The sequence below is a fragment of the Mytilus trossulus genome, chromosome 4, assembly GCF_036588685.1.
Source record: "Mytilus trossulus isolate FHL-02 chromosome 4, PNRI_Mtr1.1.1.hap1, whole genome shotgun sequence".
Classification (NCBI taxonomy): Eukaryota; Metazoa; Mollusca; class Bivalvia; order Mytilida; family Mytilidae; genus Mytilus; species Mytilus trossulus.
The window spans coordinates 31624758-31644414 of NC_086376.1; the positions used below are offsets into that span (position 1 = coordinate 31624758).

General features: G+C 30.9%; 1 protein-coding gene across 3 annotated transcripts in view; it reads right to left on the reverse strand.

Moving 5' to 3' along the window:
- LOC134715111 (zwei Ig domain protein zig-8-like) overlaps positions 1-19657 on the reverse strand; it is a 52999-nt gene that overhangs the window by 25297 nt on the left and 8045 nt on the right. For 2 of the 3 annotated variants that reach the window (XM_063577032.1, XM_063577030.1), the window contains exon 2: positions 14219-14850. In XM_063577032.1, coding sequence (XP_063433102.1) covers positions 14219-14297 — 79 coding nt within the window. In that variant the 5' untranslated portion in view covers positions 14298-14850. Of the gene's footprint in view, positions 1-14218; positions 14965-19657 lie in introns of those variants that run through there. The other variant, XM_063577031.1, reaches the window with a different exon arrangement.

The window sequence follows — 19657 nt, forward strand, 5'->3', positions numbered from 1 at the left end:
ACATATCTATAAGACTGTCAAAAAGTAAGAACACTTCAGTATCATAAGTATAAGCTATTGTGTGTCACTGCTTGTATAAAATAATACTCGGGTTGAATATATAATGCCGCAATATTCCTCTAAAAACACATAATTACTAACAGTAAAATTGAATATCCTATGTTAATTATAAATCATTGGATTCTAACGGCATTTATACCTGTGTGTTAAAATTTGCATTTACCCAAAAAGGAAAGCAGGAAGAATTAGATAAAGCACGTTTCAAATTTAACGCCATTTTTATGTTACACTAAATGGTAGCAATATCTGACGTTGCGTCATACTTAACTTTTTTAATTCGTTGTCTTGGTCAGATGGATAGCTGTTAATTGGGAACATCATTTGTATGATTTCGCATTTTTCCAGTTGCAATACTATCATATGAAAGTGTGTACTATAATGACCCAACAAGGAAAATCAACTACAAATATGGTGAAAGTAAATATATTAAGAATTGAGAGTGTGTACTATAATGACTCAAACAAGGAAAATCAACGACAAATATGGTGAAAGTAAATATATTAAGAATTGAAATGTGTACTTTAATGACTCAAACAAGAAAATCAACGACAAAAATGGTGAAAGTAAATATATTAAGACTTGAAAGATGTGAAATAATTACCAATGAGTCAACTCTTCAAACCTTAGATCACTGTACGGTCTTCAACAAAATGACAAATGAGAAAACTGAGAAAAAAATAATGTAAAAAGCCTAAGCTCTGTGTTGAAGGCCGTACCTTGACCTATAATGGTTTACTTTTATAAATTGTTACTTGGATGGAGAATTGTCTCATTTATACGCATCTTCCTATATCTATTGAACGAAATACAAGAATATATATAGTAACAAATGGCAACCAATCCATTACAGCCTCCCGATTTGGGACGGGCATTTACAGAATGTGGCGGGGTTAACATCATATGACAGGTAAAATGATCCCTCCTTCCATCCCCCTCAATGATTAATTTAAATGCGGAAAAAAACGGTCAGTGTAGTTCCCTTGGAGTTAATTGGTTGTATCCTTACAGCAGTGTATGCTTGGAATCGTATATTTTCTTACTTCGTAATGTCAGACAACTAAAGTTTCTTCAATCATCCAAAAGATATTATTATTTAATGAAGACATTAATCTTTACATCTTGAAGTCGGAATTCAGCAAATATCGCGAGAAGTTTATAATTGTAGCTGTGATCATTAATCAACTCACAAATTAACCAACGTCCTTTTGAAAAATCGTTTCAAGACTGGTTTTGTTTTAATATTAAATAGTATAAATCAATTTTATACAAGGGGTGTAAATTATATATAAATCTTTCATAGATGTAATTTAACAGTAAAAAAAATGATATTGGAAAAAGAAAGATTAAATTAGATTGTCATCTGTGTTTTTTATGCTGGTATTAAGTCTGTTGAAAGTCCAATTTCAATGTAAATGTATAGCCTGATGTACAAGACAATTTAGGAATTACTTAGCACAATACGTGGAATTATTAACACGGTGTCATTTACATCACTTGTGCATTAGTTTTTTTTATAAGGAACAATGTGAATGACCATAAAGTGAAGATTTAATGAAATTCTTACTGAATGTCTGAAGAATAGATCAAGAAAGATTATACAGTACAAAGAATTACCCTAAATAGCCAGTGTCAACAGATTTATCCATTTGAATTGATTCTTTTCAAAATCCGTCGTTATAAATTCAGATTGGAATTTTTCAACATCTTGATAAATCAAAAAAAGTTTGCGTCTTTTTCGCTTACCAGCTAAGGTACGTGATAAATGAAATATAAATGAATAGAATGAAATGTGGAGCAAACGTCAATGAGTCGGCCACCAAAAATCACAAATATTTTAAGACAAATATCTAGAGGTCATCAAAGGATCTTCAACATCAGTTATACGTTTATATTAAATGTGCGTGTTACATTTTAATGTTGTGTCTTTGTTCTCCTCTTATATTTAATGCATTTCTCTCAGTTTTAATTTGTTACCCCAATTTTGTTTTTTGTCCATGGATATACGAGTTTCGAACAGCGGTATATTACTGTTGCCTTTTTGATAGACAAATGTAAAATATATAATACACTAGAACTAAACTGAATCCAAATTTAAAGGCATACATTCTAACGAAGTTTCATGAAAAATACAGAGTACTTCATGAAACACGTATACAGTCGTAAAAGTAAACAAACGGTGTTTACAAAAAACAACAGTTAACATGATAATTGAAAAGCATCATACAATGTATCATTCTTGCTTATTAGAAAACTTTTAGTTATGCTAGATTTCCAGTCATCCAAAAAGGGTCAATTTGTTTTTCGATTTTAAACGTTAACTTTGGAGTTTTTTTTTATCAATAGAGGCTTACCATGTTTTGTTTATTTAAAAAGTTTAATCAAATTATTTTACAGACATTCTTTGTTACTTGATACATAAAAGAAAAAAGAAATAGTTGAAAATTAACTCATCATAGATACGAGGACTAAATTTAGTATACGCCAGACGCGCGTTTCGTCTACAAAAGACTCATCAGTGACGCTCGAATCCAAAAAAGTTAAAAGGCCAAATAAAGTACGAAGTGGAAGAGCATTGAGGAACAAAATTCCTAAAAGTTTTGCCAAATACAGCTAAGGTAATCTATGCCTGTGGTAGAAAAGCCTTAGTATTTCAAAAATTCGAAATGAACGGTACTCATTGTATCATTAACATTTATAGATGTTTCATGTCTGTCTCCTATAAAATATGACTTTGCGACTTAAACATGCATGTTTCAAGCGAACAAAATGCCGTTGTAGTGCTGAATGACAAGATATAATAAGAAAATATATCACGAAACGAAATGAAATATACCCAGGGAGACTGAATTTCATCCTTTTTCACTCTGTTTTCACATTTTTATGTTTTAACTGTTACTTTTCATAGTATCTATAACTATATATTGCAAGTTTTGAATTGTTTAAACAAGCCAAGAAAAGTACTTTTAAATCTGTGTCGTCATTGCAAATATTCTATACGCCGTCGGAATTTATCAGAAGTGTTCCCATTTTTCTTATAAATGACATAACAAATTTGCACTTTAACAATATGTATTGCATAGAAATGACTAATAGCATAATAAACGAGATTATCAAAACAATTGGTATAAAATGAACTTGTAGAGAACCAAAAAGGAATTGCATTAGTTACGATTAATAATCAATTATTCAATAGTATGAAGTTCCAAGCTATTAAATTATTCTTTTCTACATAATATACTAGGGAATAGCGCCTACAAAGCAAATAAATGTATTAATAAATAATATTGAGAATTAATTAAAGAGGGAAAGTTCTGCTCTGAAGCAGTAATACTACGTACAAATAAAATAAACAAGGGACGATATATTTCTATTTTCAATGTATATTCTAGTATTGCGTGATTACTAGACATTTCAATACTTTGGATTGTTATTTCGCAGATAATAAACTAGTCTTGTAGAATTATCTGTCGGTTTTACTCATCATACGTCTCAAAATATAAAAATAAGAATCCATAACAAGGTTCTGAGCCATTTCCCTAACGACCGTACCACACACCAATAACAACATATTAATGACCTAATATCACACATTAAATATGAATTAAAATGTTTATTTTATAGGGGTTGGCGCTGAAAGTGATGTGTCTCTAGCAAATGATCTCGGGGAAGATACAAAAATAACATATTGTTTCTTTGTATTATATGCACGATTTATTTTATTTGCACCATTTGCCAAAAGAAAATAAACCAGAATATGAGTTCACAAGACAATTAAATTAACATGTTCAGTCAACTCCAAAATATTGGTCAAAACACTACTTTGGATCGAATTTAAAAAAAACAAATATTAATGAACAAGTGTACTAACTTAAAGGTTCAAGCTGATGTGACCCTCAACAACCGAAACTTTTAAAATTTACATTAACTAAAATTTCAACCTGAAACGGAACGTAATATCTGAAAGACGCACACACCAGAAAACATAATGGTCCTTTGATATCGTAGGCGAGGCATACACATCGACGGTATTTTCGGTACTGACTTGTCTAATAAAGTATTTCAATGATGGGTTACTTGTACAGCTATTGTATCTTGCTTATGAAGATTATTGTTACAAACGATTCATACATACTCGTATCCGTCACGCATATGATGCAATCATTTGCATCATTATAACCCTCTTCATTACCTGGCCAGAGATTCACGAAACAAGAGACCTAACACACGACAACTTTTGTGGAGTCAAAACTCCACTGTCAGCAACGATGTCAAGTATAATAGTAATCCATCTAACATATTGATATCATTTTGTTGTACTGTAAGTAATTATAATATATTCATCTGTGAGTAATTATAATATATATTCATCTATTAGTAATATTAATTTATTCATCTATCAGTAATTATAATATATTAATCTATCAGTAATTCTAATATATTCATCTATAAGTAATTATAATATATTCATCTATCAGTAATTATTATATATTCATGCATCAGTAATTATAATATATTCATCTATCAGTAATTATAATATATATTCATCTATTAGTAATATTAATTTATTCATCTATCAGTAATTATAATATATTCATCTATAAGTAATTATAATATATTCATCTATCAGTAATTATTATATATTCATGCATCAGTAATTATAATATATTCATCTATAAGTAATTATAATATATTCATCTATCAGTAATTATAATATATTCATCTATATACCGGTATTTTCTTGTGTTTATAATTGATAATCGTAGAGGGTTAGTTTAAAACTGTTCTCATCATGTAAGCCATGATATCGTAGGTGAGAACTAGGAAAGGACCAAGTCTACATTTCACAATATTGATCGCTAGTGATGAACCTATTATTACAGTTATGATAAATTTTAGTTGTAAGGCAGGTCTGCATTGCTTTCATATATTACTTTGGCAACTTATTTTCATTAAGTGTTTATTAACTTTAATACTTCAATTCCGTAATTGAGATGAACACCGACTATGTTATAGAAGTGAAGAAAGGAAAATTTCTATAAAAAAATAATTGAGAATGGAAATGAGGAATATGTCATAGAGAAAACAACTATACTAAAGAGCAGATACAAGGGTTGCTTTGAGATGCTGAATTGAGAAACCAATACTCGTCCAAAAGGGAACGACTAAAATATGATAACATGTACATTTTTGCATATTTTGTTACATATTTGTAGATGTTATCTAGAGAAACTAACAACTTTGGCAGATCATTTTCTAAATGCAACGTTCCAGATTCATCATTAACACTTTTACTCTACGATTCGCTTGTGGCAATGTTATTTTATTCACCTAAATGATGATAATTTATACAGTTTACGACGCTCGTGTGTTGCTTTCACGGAAATCATATGTAGAGTTCCAAATTAAATATATCAGGTAAATAAAGGCAACAGTATTATACCGCTGTTCGAAAATCATAAATTAATTGAGAGAAAACAAACCCGGGTTACAAAATAAAACCGATGGAAACACGTCAACTGTAAGAGAAAAACAACGAAATAATAAAAACAAAAGACAATGCAACACACATAGAAACGATCTATAACTGCCAAGGACATTTAAACAAAAATTGTGGATACAACATGGTTTAGTGTCTAGCCAAATTTCGTGCATTTATTCGATAGTGAGTAATAAATAAGTATAGATGTAGCACAAATATCCACAACAGTATTCAATTTTGGATACTTTTTACAGAAATTTTAATAAAACTTTTGCCTGACAGCAAATAATTGCTATTCATTCAAGATGTATCGTACAGGCTTAAAGGCTTGAATGAATCTTTAGCGTAAGAAATATCACACACGATGCTTCCAAATTGTGTTTATTGTTTATTCTGGACGAATGGAAAGTGTATTCATCTTTTGAATATTTCGTATAATATCGTTTTGTTATGTCATTTATAGACATATAACTGTATTAAACTAACACCATTGTACGCAACCCTTGTATCTTAAACTTGTATTTACTTTGTTTTCTAGTCACACTTGAACATACCTATCGAATTACATTTTTTTTTCACGCATTGAGTTTTTCACTTCCTCCAGTTGTCTAATCTTTCCTTTATATAAGTATAATAACTCAAATTCCAAGCAGCCAGAAATTGAATTTTAAACCAATTTTTCTTTTTCTAAATTTGATTCTCTAAAGGTTAATCTGATAATGATAACACAATTATTTCTGTTAGGACAGAATAAATTGCACGGTTGTATATTTATAAAGTGTTTATAGAAGAAAGTAGTCTGAAGAAGTCTTTGAAATGCACTAGCTATTTATATGATTGTTTGGAAGACACTGAAACAGTCTTTGTAACATGTGCAGTCATACATCAAAGACATTATAATCTATATTACAGTCAAATACATACCCGAGGCATCCGCTAAAGATATTAACCAAAAACAAAGCGCAACAGCCATCATAAACATGTGCAACACAATTAGAATCATAAATTTGTCTCGACTACATGTACTACTCAATTTTATCATTGACATATAAATAAGTTGTTTAAGTCTGATATTCTATTTGCAAAATTTAAACAAATATGATGAGTCTAGTCTTGTATTATAACTATGAATTTTAAAAGTAGATAATAGAATACATGATATGAGTGCCAATGAGACAACTCACTATCAAAGTCACAATTTGTAAAAGTAAATGCAAAGCACATTAAGATAACTCAATCATTTTACTTACTGAATAGATTTATTAACAAAGCGTAAAGTAAACTGTTGTTAAATATATCATATCTCTTCGACGCACAAGTACCGATTCAGTGAAAGACTGCGCCGTCGAAAGATACCCACGGAACAGTCAAACTCATCAATCGGAAATAAACGGACAACGCCATTGCTCCAAAAGAAAAAGACAAACAGACAAATAATAGTACAAAAGACACAACATAGAAAAGTAAAGAGATTGTAACACGAACCCAATAACAAAACTGGGGATGATCTCATGTATTCAGAAAGGATAACAAAGCAAGCACCACATGTGGTGTCTGTCGTGTCGCTTATTTTATTACACACCCGGTAAATAGTAAACGGGATTGTAGTAACAACATAAGGAACATATCCAGTAAAATCTGTGAACCGGGTATTCCATAACAGTCAAACAACTTGTGATGGTGTCAGTAAAATTAAGGAAGGGATGATTTCAACTTCACCACTTGAAACTGTTTGTTTTATAGATTCCTTGTGAGCAGCAACCTTCTATCAAGGAAATTATGATAGGAAGTATACATATATAGGAAGGCTTGTTTTTATCAGTGCCTGTGTTTTAAATAAATTGATTGATACTTTTTGTTGGGATCTCATTTTAAGTATGCTTCTATTAATTTGTTGACTGCTGATCGGCTAATCATTTATACTTGCTAATAGATTTTTTTTCTACGACTTATTGTCTTTATTGTCTATCTATGATTTCGTTCTTAAATTTTTACACTTAAATTGCAAAATAAATCATTTAAATTTTTGTAACTCATATACATTGTATCATGACTATTTTGTTTTGAACAGTAACTGTTTTATTTTTCTATAAGATTTTACTTAAAATTTAGCGAACAGGGTTTCTAGACTAATGACACATTTTTCGATAACTTTAAACAAGAGAATCAAGACTCAAAGTGCTATGCTAAACCCCCAATATGAAACTATGCCTATTCAAGGTAAATTGTATTGGCTATCTTAACCACCATCATTAGGTTCTCGATCATCGTTAAAGAGGCAGTGCTTTGGTAGTCGTAACTTTAATTTATTCATTACGTGTCTAGACTCGGAACTGTTTATAACTTAATGTATGGATTTTAGATATTTTACTGTTGCTGATATCCGAAAAGGATAACACTTTGAATTTATACAGTTTTGATTCGCACGTCCACGTACTTAGCCCTCGCATTAATCTTATTTTTTAGCAATACGAATTCTGATGAAAACTTCGACCAATGGGAGAGGGTAACACGAGTCACCCATCGTATTGCCAGTTATTTGTAGCAGAATGTCATGCCAGTGTCAAGGATATAATTCAAATGTTTTCTACTTTGGAAAAGGTTGTTCATTCGTGTTCTTCTTTATAAGTTTAGAGAAACATCATTATACAGAGAAATGTTAACTTGTGATAAATGAATAAAATCAGTTTCGTTTGATCTAAATGTTCTTTTATTGACCGTAAACAGTTAAATCACAAAAATACCGAACTCCGGTGGAAATTCAAAAAAGAAAGTCCATAATCAAATGTCAAAATCAAAAGCTCAAACACATCAAACGAATGGATAACAACTGTCATAAAAATGTAGATTTTGCTCTATTGTTATTTTAGATCTATATCTATTTCGTGAGCGGTCTACAGAAAACATGTTAAAGGACATTAATTATATAAATTTAGTGTATGCTCTCTTAGCATCTCACAGATGTTCATAATTGTACAGATGAAATATTTACGTGCGATGCTTTATTTACATCTATACGCTTAGAAAGTTCCTTTTATCTATATCGTTGTAATCATAACATAAACCATTTCATTGTAATTTCTACATTGTTATATCAGATCAATATATTTTTTTCGTAGTTCAATAAAAAATATAAGGACTATAAATATTTAAATGCCTGTAATATTTAATAGTTAGTGCAAGGCCATATTAAAGTAAGATATGACAATACGGAATGTGGTAAAAGAACTATGGTTGTCAATGAAACAACTATCCACAAGGGTCCAAAATGAAACCCTTCTCAAATATCGTGAAAATTTGTGAAGAAAAATCATGTTTGGGGTAAAACATAAAACAAGTCAGCCTTCAAAACACAGATATTTGTAGGTGTATACATACGTTAAGTATATATTTCAGGCAATAAAGGACTAACGTACGGTCTAAACAAGTACAATTTAACCCACTTTAAAACTGTTAGTGACATTAAAACAAGGTTGTCCTTTAAATTAAAATAGGAGAACTGTTTCTTACTAAATAAATGACTATTTTATGTAGAAAACACATTATGAATTTACATTTTAGGCTAACTATTTTAATAAATTTATTCTTTAAATAGTCTCATTTTTATATGATTGACAATTGAACATTATTTTTTTTTGCTTTCGTTAGGGTAAAATGCATGAGTGTACATTGTAGTATGTACATGAATTACTTTAACATATATGACAAAGTCGTCGTGTTTATCACTAGCTTGTGTTGAGCTATAAAGCACCGACAACGTTCGATGATTTATTATTATTTTGATTTAATTTTGTATTGTTTTAAGTATCGGATTTTCTAGAAAATGGCTTCTTCAACGCTCATATTACTGAAATATTTCAAAGTATTTGCCTAGTCTTTCTTACGGTAGATTCAAGTTAATGGAATGTTTTTGAAAGATTTTAATTTAAAAAATCGACCATTTTACTATTTGACACACTCCCGCTGCCGAAAAGCAATAGTTCGAAGAAAAATGGATGAGTTGATACTTTTATGCAGAACACGTGTTTTCATCTCAAAATGTCGATATAGGTAGATGTAGTATTAGTGCCAAAGAGCTAAGTAACAATTTATAAAAGTAAACCATTATAGGTCAAAGAACGACATTCAACACGGAGCCTTGGCTCACCGAATAGCAAGCTATAAAGGGGCCTAAAATTACTAATGTAAAACCATTCAAACGGTCTAATATATATATATATATAAAACGTATGGGCCACATAAACAGAGGACTGGTGTAATAAAAAAAATCGACCTCGATTAAAACGTACAATTGTGTTTTACCTTTTTCAATGTGTCTCACTCTGTATATACAAACAGCTTTTGTGAATGTCGATATTTCTCATACTTAAAAGTTCGACAAGAAAGTTCTACTTAGTCTTATTATTGGTATATACGTTCTTATCTCAGACTTTATAAATTTTCATTATGAAGGAGAAAAAAATTAGAAAGTAATATATCATTGTCGGTTTTGATATTGGAATTTTGATTATAATTATTGGTTTATTCACAATATAAGACGTCTGGCTCTAATAAATATAATCGTTATTGAAATTCTGATATTGCACAACTCAGAAATTTATTGAAATCTTAAAGTTTTATTTACGACTAAGATAGCAATCAAACTGATGTATATAACAATCATCGTAAAGAAGGAATTTGACACGACAAATTGTGTTGATAACGCTAAATAATGAACTCCTTCCTCAGAAAATTTACATATCTGACACATCAACTACACTTTTAAGAAATTTCAATAGAGGCCAAAATTTCGCAGCTAAAAAAGGCAACGAGAGCCATGTATAATGTGATCAAGATGGAACGTCTTATCAGTTTGGAAAGTGAAAACCAAGAAAAAAACGAACATATCAACTGTGCATTTATAATTGAGGACATATGAACGCGACCCTCCTTTGATGTTCATGTCTTTTTTTAATATACCCTTTGTAAGAATATATTGTTCAAAAGATAACGACTGATGATGGAACTTCAACGAGAAAACAAAAACTGTCAGTTTTGCAATAAAATTTATATTGATGACGAATATCACATATGAGGCAGAACTCATCCCAGGAATTTTAGAATAGCTGCTTATAAAATAAAGCAATAGAATCAAAGGGTTCATACCGTGATATTATACAGGCGTTATTAAGAATAATGTGACCATAATGGAACATCTGTGTCAAAAATGATCAATGATCAAGGATAATTTTGTTCCAATTACCGTAGAAACCATAATGTCCAGTCTCAGGAACAACTACATATCGAAGGGAATTAATAACCAAATTTTACTTGCTATAGAAACCACGAAGGTGTCACAAGTAGAGCAGACCATGCCCCTGAGAAAGTGAGATAGATCATCTCAGGTTTTGGACAAAGATCGTGTTGCTCAGTCTTAACTTCTGGGGTTATGTTTTTGGTATTTCTGTTACCATTGTAATACGTGTTGGTCATGGTATAATCTGTATTATTCGATTTCATATTGTCCCTTAGTATCTTGTGTCTCTGATTATCTGCAAACACGAGTTTTGACAAAAACATTGTTCATTACCATGCAATAGGATCATTTTTTACTTTACATCTATATACATTTAGCTGCAATGCTGTTAAATACATCTTTGAATAGTTACATGTATAGATTAATAAAAGCATAGCATTAAAGTACTCCCTATACAATTTACAACTTGACAAATTGTTAAGACATGTGTCTGATGTTGAAACCTATGTTTTTCTTCGGATGTCTTATTGTTTTTGTGTGGTTTTGATTTTTTTGTCTCCTCAATGTTAAGCAAAATCATCGTTTTGCTAGTATTGAAATATAGAAATTTCACATTGACCGTTTCATCTCTTAAGTATGGTTTAAAATTAAATTCGATCATAAATCTTAAAACTTGTATGATCTCCCTTTAATATTTAAGTTGAAACCATATTTGTTTTTATGTTTTTAATTACACAAATTACAATTCTAAGATATTACAGAGATTCGAAACAAGAGGAACTTGTATAAATCCGTTCCCCTTAACATTTTGTTCAATATAACGACAAATGGTCGTATCATCGCATTTAATCAAGCGAACAATATAGCAATTTCGCATCAGAAGATTGTAACCTCAACTGATAGTATGAAACGAAGACGTGCTTGCTAACAATCTAAAAACAGAGTGATAAATTCATCACCACGAATTTGTTGAACGATGCGATACGTCTGTATTTCAAAAACTAGTACATAGCAACATGTTTTCGAAAACTAAGAACTTTGTTTATATACCAGAGTAGTTTAATTTTTGTAAATTTTACAAATTGTGTTCTATTCCCTGGTGTGACATTTAGACTGAGTTTAGATTCACATGACGGATGCTACACGAATAGCAGGTGACAGTTATCATGGCCACGAACTCGGTTTAGGTTCATTTTAAAGATCGTGCATTTCCCTCAGCTTTTGAGTGTTGGCTTTTTCTCCGATTTATGAGATTTTAGATATCGATAAACTACTGTTGCCTTCGTTTAAAGCAATGCATTTCATTGTTCGGTTTTAAAGAACTGTCTTAAATCAATTGCTTACGATCATTCAAGAGCATTCAAAAGCCAAACAGCTGACTGATTAGAAAAATACAAAACTTACAAGATGAGCAATATTGTTTCTTGTGTGCAAAGAAGCCCCAAAGTCATGGTTAGCAATTTAAAAATTAATTGGGTTATGATCATGATTTATACTTTCTGTTGTGAAATTCTGATTTGTATCCTTATAAAAATCACACCAAAGACCAACTGATAAACAATACAACCATGTGTTCTGTCTCCTAAAAAGATATGTATTTGGAATTAAATAAACCCCATATTGAACTTAAAGGCAGATTTTTGTGATGAATTATTTCCTCTAATGTAATTTGATTCATTCCCGAAAACCCACGATAATATGGGATTTATCTATTGTAGCTTCCAAACTCATTTCAGTTCTAGTGATAGAAAAACATGAACCAAATATAACGGATTTAACATTTGATTTGATATGAAATTGAGTTTCCTCTTTCTCGGGGTTTACTTTAAGTATTTATGATTGTATATAAATAAACTCATCATATATACCAGGATTAAATTTTGCATTTACACCAGACGCGCGGTTAGTCTACACGAGTCTCATTAATGACGCCCGAATCCAAAAAAGTTTAAAAAGTTTAAAAAGCCAAATAAAGTTGAAGAGCATTAAGGACCAAAATTCCTAAAAGTTTTGCCAAATACAGCCAAGGTAATCTATTCCTAAAGCAGAACAGCCTTAGTATTTGAAAAATGCACAAATATGACAATATCAATGACCATTCATGTCAGCTCAAAAGTGCTGACTACTGAGCTGGTGATACCCTCGGGGAATTGAAACTCCACCAGCAGTTGTTGTAAAGAAACTCATCATAGATCCCATGATTAAATTTTGTATTTACGTCATGCGCCAACATTTACCAAAATTTACCTGCATATATTTTATTAAGCTTTTAATTTACATAACTATTTTGGAAGCAACATTAGTTTTAAAACCTCTTTTTACATTTAGTTTTCTCAAATTTATTTTCCTGTACTGTTTCAGGATGTACATAAAAGGTTCAATCATAATGTTTCCTATGCATTGTGTCCATCACTTGACACGCAACGTTTTCTTAGCACATTAATTGACGTTTTACACATGACTTATTCTGAAGCAGAGTGCCGACATCATGGCTATTATATTGCATTATGTCATTAACTAGAATTACCGTTATCATGGGCATTCCGGGAGTGCTATAAAAAGGATTCCAATTAGGAAAGTCGGAAATCTTAGAACTGTCATTACCGTACGATTGAGAAAATCATCTGTGAAGCCGCGGGTACTCTTATCGTAATTCTTGGCATATTAAATACAATAATACAACTGTATGTGAAATAATCCAATAATACCAGCGCATTTAGTTTCAAAATACAAACCATGGAATAAAGTTGTTAATTCAGGGACAATAAGGTGACATCTTGAAAGACATATAAAATTATAGTTTAATCACAGGTTTTGAATATTCTGACAGATCATTCAGTACATATATGAGACATACTTAGACATATAAAAACAATATGTTAGATAAATTTTTGTTTTATTTTTGCAAATGAATGTAACAGGTTTAATTGATTATGTGTTGACGCAGAGATAGATGAAACAATTAAGTTAACTTAAATACTAGATAAACCTACATCAATAAATATCATTCAAATTTATAAAACACCTGCCGGGTGATTTGTACATCATTTTACAAACGAATGATTGTAAATTTACTGACATTGCATTTTAAATATATAAGCATACAAGATAGTCATGCATAAAATGCGTTAGATTGAATCATAGAACAAGTTCATGGTTCATTTAGTTTACGAAATTTGTATCAAAATTGTTAAGTTGTTTTTTTCAAGATTATTCCACATCTGTTCACAGACAGATGTGTTGTATAATTTAAATTTTGAAGGACATCCGTATATAGGCAGATTTTGTCAGTTTTTTTCATTTTTAAGTTATTGACTCCTATGCAGTATTTACTGTTTAAGCTATAGTTCCATCCACAGAACTTTAAAATTGTATAACCAATTTCCAATATATTTTACTATATCGTCTTGTAAAATATTTATATAAGTTAGTATTTCACTTACCTTCCGAAGTAATTAGAAACGTTATAAGGAGTTGAACTGTCCATAGAGATCGCTGAACCAGAAGGTAATACAATTCCATTGCTAATTTCAAAATTATATCAAAATCAAATGTTTATTTCTATACTCTAGGTGGTCACTTTTACTTTCACTAGAGCCGTTCCAAGTATCAAAATCAAGAATAAATGTCTTAATTATACACTCTCGTCTTCAACACATTGAAACAAATTAGTATTTTCCTTGAAATGTCAAGTTTAATAAATCCAATCTAAATTACACGATACTTGGGCGATTTCACATGAAAAAGTATCTCGTATCAACTCGTGAATAGATCTGCATGCAAAACTATTTAACAAAAAATCCGCTATAATAACCGAGGTGTTATAACATTACATTACCATGCCTCAATGACATTCCGTTATCATTACTTTGTACAGTTTTCCTAGATACAATTTCCAGAATAATTGTTTATATGATACAATTTTTAGATCTAAAAACAAAACGCTTATTGTATATATATTTTTTATCTCCTTCATCAAAACTTTTCATCTAGACGAATCTACTCCAATGAGATGGCATTATTACATGACAGGATCTCACTTGTGTATGTCACTATCGCTTCCCGAGCTCTTCGTCTACAAAACATAAAGACAATTAACATTAATATTTCATATAATTCGTATCGTGCAAAACTTAATACAATAAAAATACCAATACAAATTAAAACGGAATCATTGATTGAGTATTATCGAATGACCATATCTCCAATACAATTCAACCCATTACAAGTTCATCCTGATCAAAGATTGAATTTGTCACGATTATAAAACGATAACACTTACAATTGTTTACTTAACAAATGTTTTCTAACTAAAAATATCATTAAAATAGAAAATCATCCCATTGATTATTGTACCTTGTTTACTGATGACATGTTCTAGGCTCAATAAATGTGTTTGTTGAGTATGTTAGTGTTATCACACACTGGAGAGTTTTGAATCGTTTTGTTTTAATCGAGAATTAATATTTCGGGTTATCAATAATTACTCATGTGTGGGAGAAATTAAACGATTAAAAATAGATTGCTGATGGGTTTTTTTTTCGACGTTTCAGATACTCAATATGTGGATGAAAGCTTATGGTCTCTAGAAAATCAAATAATATTGTACTGAAGGTGACGAAAAGCTTTACCTTTTACATATTTACTAACATAATACGAATATTAACATCAAAGTCTAAATCAGAAAACTACAGATCACCGGTAGACCTTACCAGAATAGGATCATGTATTTAATTGCATTTGAATATGTAAACGCAACAATAGTATACCGCTGTTCACAATTCATAAATCAATTAAACGAAAAACAAGCCACAACCGAAAGAAACACGTTAACTGTAAGAGAAGACACTGATCAACTGAAACAAACACAAACGCCAACATACATAGACTTTGTAGCTCATAGGCCAAATGAGCTATTCTCATCACTTGGTGTCCGTCGTCCGTCGTTCGTCATCCGTCATCTGTAAACTTTTTACAAAAATCTTCTCCTCTGAAACTACTGGGCCAAATTTAACCAAACTTGGCCACAATCGGGTATGCAGTTAAAACAATGTGTCCGATGACCCAGCCATCCATCCAAGATGGCAACCGTGGCTAAAAATAGAACATATGGGTAACATATAGATTATGGCTTAAATCTGTTAAACCAAAGCATTTTGAACAAATCTGACAGGATAAAATTGTTCATCAGGTTAAGATCTATCTAATCTGAAATTTTGTTGCACTCTTATTACTAATTTTAAAGAAATTTAGCAGCTTTTGGTTATTATCTTGAATATTATAAACGATTTAGAGCCTCTAGTTTATATAGCAACTGTCATATTCCTGACTACTAGTATGTACATGAAATCTTATAAAAATGGTAGGTTTATTAGCTAGCTTCTATAGCAATGCTAAATAATACCGCTAAAATGACAGCATTACGTGACATAATACGTCAATGAAATGCAGACAAATACCGAATATGTAAACATGAAAAGATATGTCAAGAAAAAGCCACGTGACATTTAAAAAAGACTATCAATGCAACTATCAGTCATCAGCAAGTTCTCTTAAAATGATGTACTTAGCTGAGATTAGGTGAAATCTAATAAATCAAGAATTTACAATTGATACTATAAGCTTATAGAGCATTCTTTAAGGATAATAATAAACTAAAAATATTGATAGGTCATGGAATTCCTCTTCCAGATATTTCAGATTTAAAATATGGCGGGATATGCTGACTAGGACTTTTATGTTTGCATTGGTATCATTTGGGTCCAAAAACAAAAGAAAGAAAATTAAGAATCATCTAAAATTTTGGTAAATGACCTTTCATGAGCTATTTAGTCTTATATGAAAAAAAGTGGGTGTTATGGGGAAAAATATTTTACCTTGTTTTGTATGGAAAAACACCAAGGAGTCCATAATTTGACACAAATTCTTAAATCTCAAAGTGCATCCTTAAGGACAAAACATTGAGCTATAACTAAAGACCACTTTAGACAAGACTCCAGACAGGCAACAAACTGTTGCAATTTAATGTGTTGACAATGTTTAAATATATCTACTCAACTCTATCATTGGAATATTCAGAGGTCATACATTAAAGTAAAATATAACGTATAGATAATTTCACACTATAATGGATGAGTACAAATAAACACAATTTCCAAGTTCTTTATATTAAAGAATACTTGCAGCAATTGACAAAATGCTAGCTGATCGGTTGTTGAATCACTATCCCATGTTAAGAGCTCACAAGCCTCGCCAGATTATTTATGTGCCCGTTCATCGTCGTGAGCCCGTTATTGAATGGTTGTCGGTTGTTACTTTCTTTCATAATGTATGTTTGTTAATGTTGTTGGCTTAGTCGTTAATTGCGTTTGAGTTGTTTCACGTTTTGTCATTTCGAGGGATATTTTATAGCTGTCTATTCACTATGGGTGTACTAATTGGTTAATGGCGTACGATGACCTATAGTGCTACTATGCCGGTCATTTATTATTTAGACTCTCGTATCACTGGAATGCTTAACAAGTCTTATTAACAAAAGAACTAACGACATTTTAATGTTAAAAATCAAAACAATGTGAGCCAGATTTTTCTTTTACCTTACAATAAACGATAGATGTTCATCTTCAACAATACCAAACACAAGCACTGACAATCAACAATCAATAATGATAAGCTATGTCATTAAGTCTACTGCATTCCCATATTTTTCTGTAACTGTACAATGCTGGGTTTGACATAGAACACTTTACTAATTTCAGCTGGTAGAATTTCAATTAAAAACATTCATTGGTTTGTGATACAATAGCTAAGTTTTTTCTATCTTTCAATCGATTATGACATTTAAACAGCGGTATACTTTTGTTGCCTTTATTTCTAGTACTTAGTTGAATATACAATCATTGCAATATGAGGTATTGTTGCAAACAATAGCATATATATATTAGTGAGATCACTATTAGGCATAGGAAAATTAACAATAAGAAGTGACAGCTAGTGTGGTATAGCTATGGAAATATGGATTCTACTTTGTCAATTTAATGAAATTTGATGCGACAGTCATAAAAGTGTGAGGTTTAGCTAGCTATAAAACCAGCTTGAATCCACCATTTTATACATACGAGAATGCTTATATCACCTCCGGAATATGACAGTTGTTTTCAATTCGTTTGATGTGTTTGAGCTGTTGATTTTGCCATTTCATTAGGGACGTTCCATTTCGAATTTTCATCGGAGTTCTATTATTTTGTGATTTTATATTTTTTTGCGGAGATTTTATCCCAAGTTTAGTCATATACTGTGAACATAAACGTCCACTGGTGATTGTTTTTGTAATGTTATACATTCAAACTGAGTTTTTTTCATTTTTTTTTAAGATTTGCCAATCATTGCTAGGTACAGCTCATCTCCAAAATAAACATATATGCATTCAAACACCCTAATCGTTTAATCTGCATAACTAAATATAATCATGGTAGACTAAGGACATACACACTCCACAACCTATATCGTATTACAATTTGTCTTATAATACTTACAACACAATATGTCCGTTACATGTACGCTTACTTTTTTAATTTAAAATTCTGTCTTGAACTATGTTAACTATGTAGATACATACAGAAATGTTTGTTAAAATCACATTATTTAGTCGAATAAAAATACCAGTATATCCTCGAACACAATGAAACCAATATCACTATAAATTTAACTAGTAAGTAAATAAAGTAAAGGTATCGATGTTTTGCAGTAGATCAGAGAGAATGTGATAAAAACCACAAACCCTGATGGTAATTACCTCAAGGAATTGAGTACTTTATAATCCAGTAAAGACATGGATCGATACAGACCAGCAAGATACATTGTCCTAAGAGACTTCAAAAAGTGTGAAATAACTACTGTTGTACATATCATCAATTAAAATCTCGGAAAGCTATTATTGAATTAAAAAATATCAGATATCCAATACATGGAGGGAATATTATGATTTATTTTTTTATTGCGGTGTAAAAATGTTTTTACTGGATCAACAATAAAGTAAAATTAAGCTTAAATAGATGAAGAGGTTGACGAAGTACTGATAGTCTTGAAACTCTTATCAGGCACAACAAGGACGATGCTCATTAACTCATAAGAATAAAATGCCTTGCACTAGACCGACCGATATTCTTATAATGGGCTTAGTCGCGTGTTGATGTCGCATCGTACTGCATTAATAAATTTCTTCCTTTTTTCACTTTCTCTTTGATCAAGTAACTATTACTTTAGACTATAAAACGCAGTTTAGTGTAATGAAAATCGTTAAACAAGGAAGACCGACATTAGCGAATGTATTTTATTTATATAATTGAATATCTAAATTAAGGATACCTTTCTTTTTAATTGTGTCATTGAAACCACAGTTTGGTAGCAAAGGTGATAACTGTATTCGATAAACGAACGCACATTTATTAACAATTTAGATATATTTAAAGCTGTTTCGAAATATAGTCTTAATCATCAACATTTGTAGAGTTTGATAACGTCTATTACATCACGCCTTTTTCTTTCTCTGTAAGTCACTAGTCAACTATTGACCTAAACATTTATACATAGGAAGCAATTATATTTTCCGCTACCGGTATGAAAGTTGGTGTCAACAGAACCCCATGGATATGATCAAATTTTCGTAGCAACCATTCTTTTCGGAGTTTTTCCTCTCGATTGTACATGTAACATTAACGAATGCGACTTAATATCATCAACATTCTTAACCTGCCATTAGCAACACAACGATGGCACTAATGATTCAAGATCATTATATTTATACTTTAACAATAACCTTAACTCTTCCCGGGTTTTTGGTGAATGTCGTATTTCCTCTTCCCTATAGCTTTTTACAAATT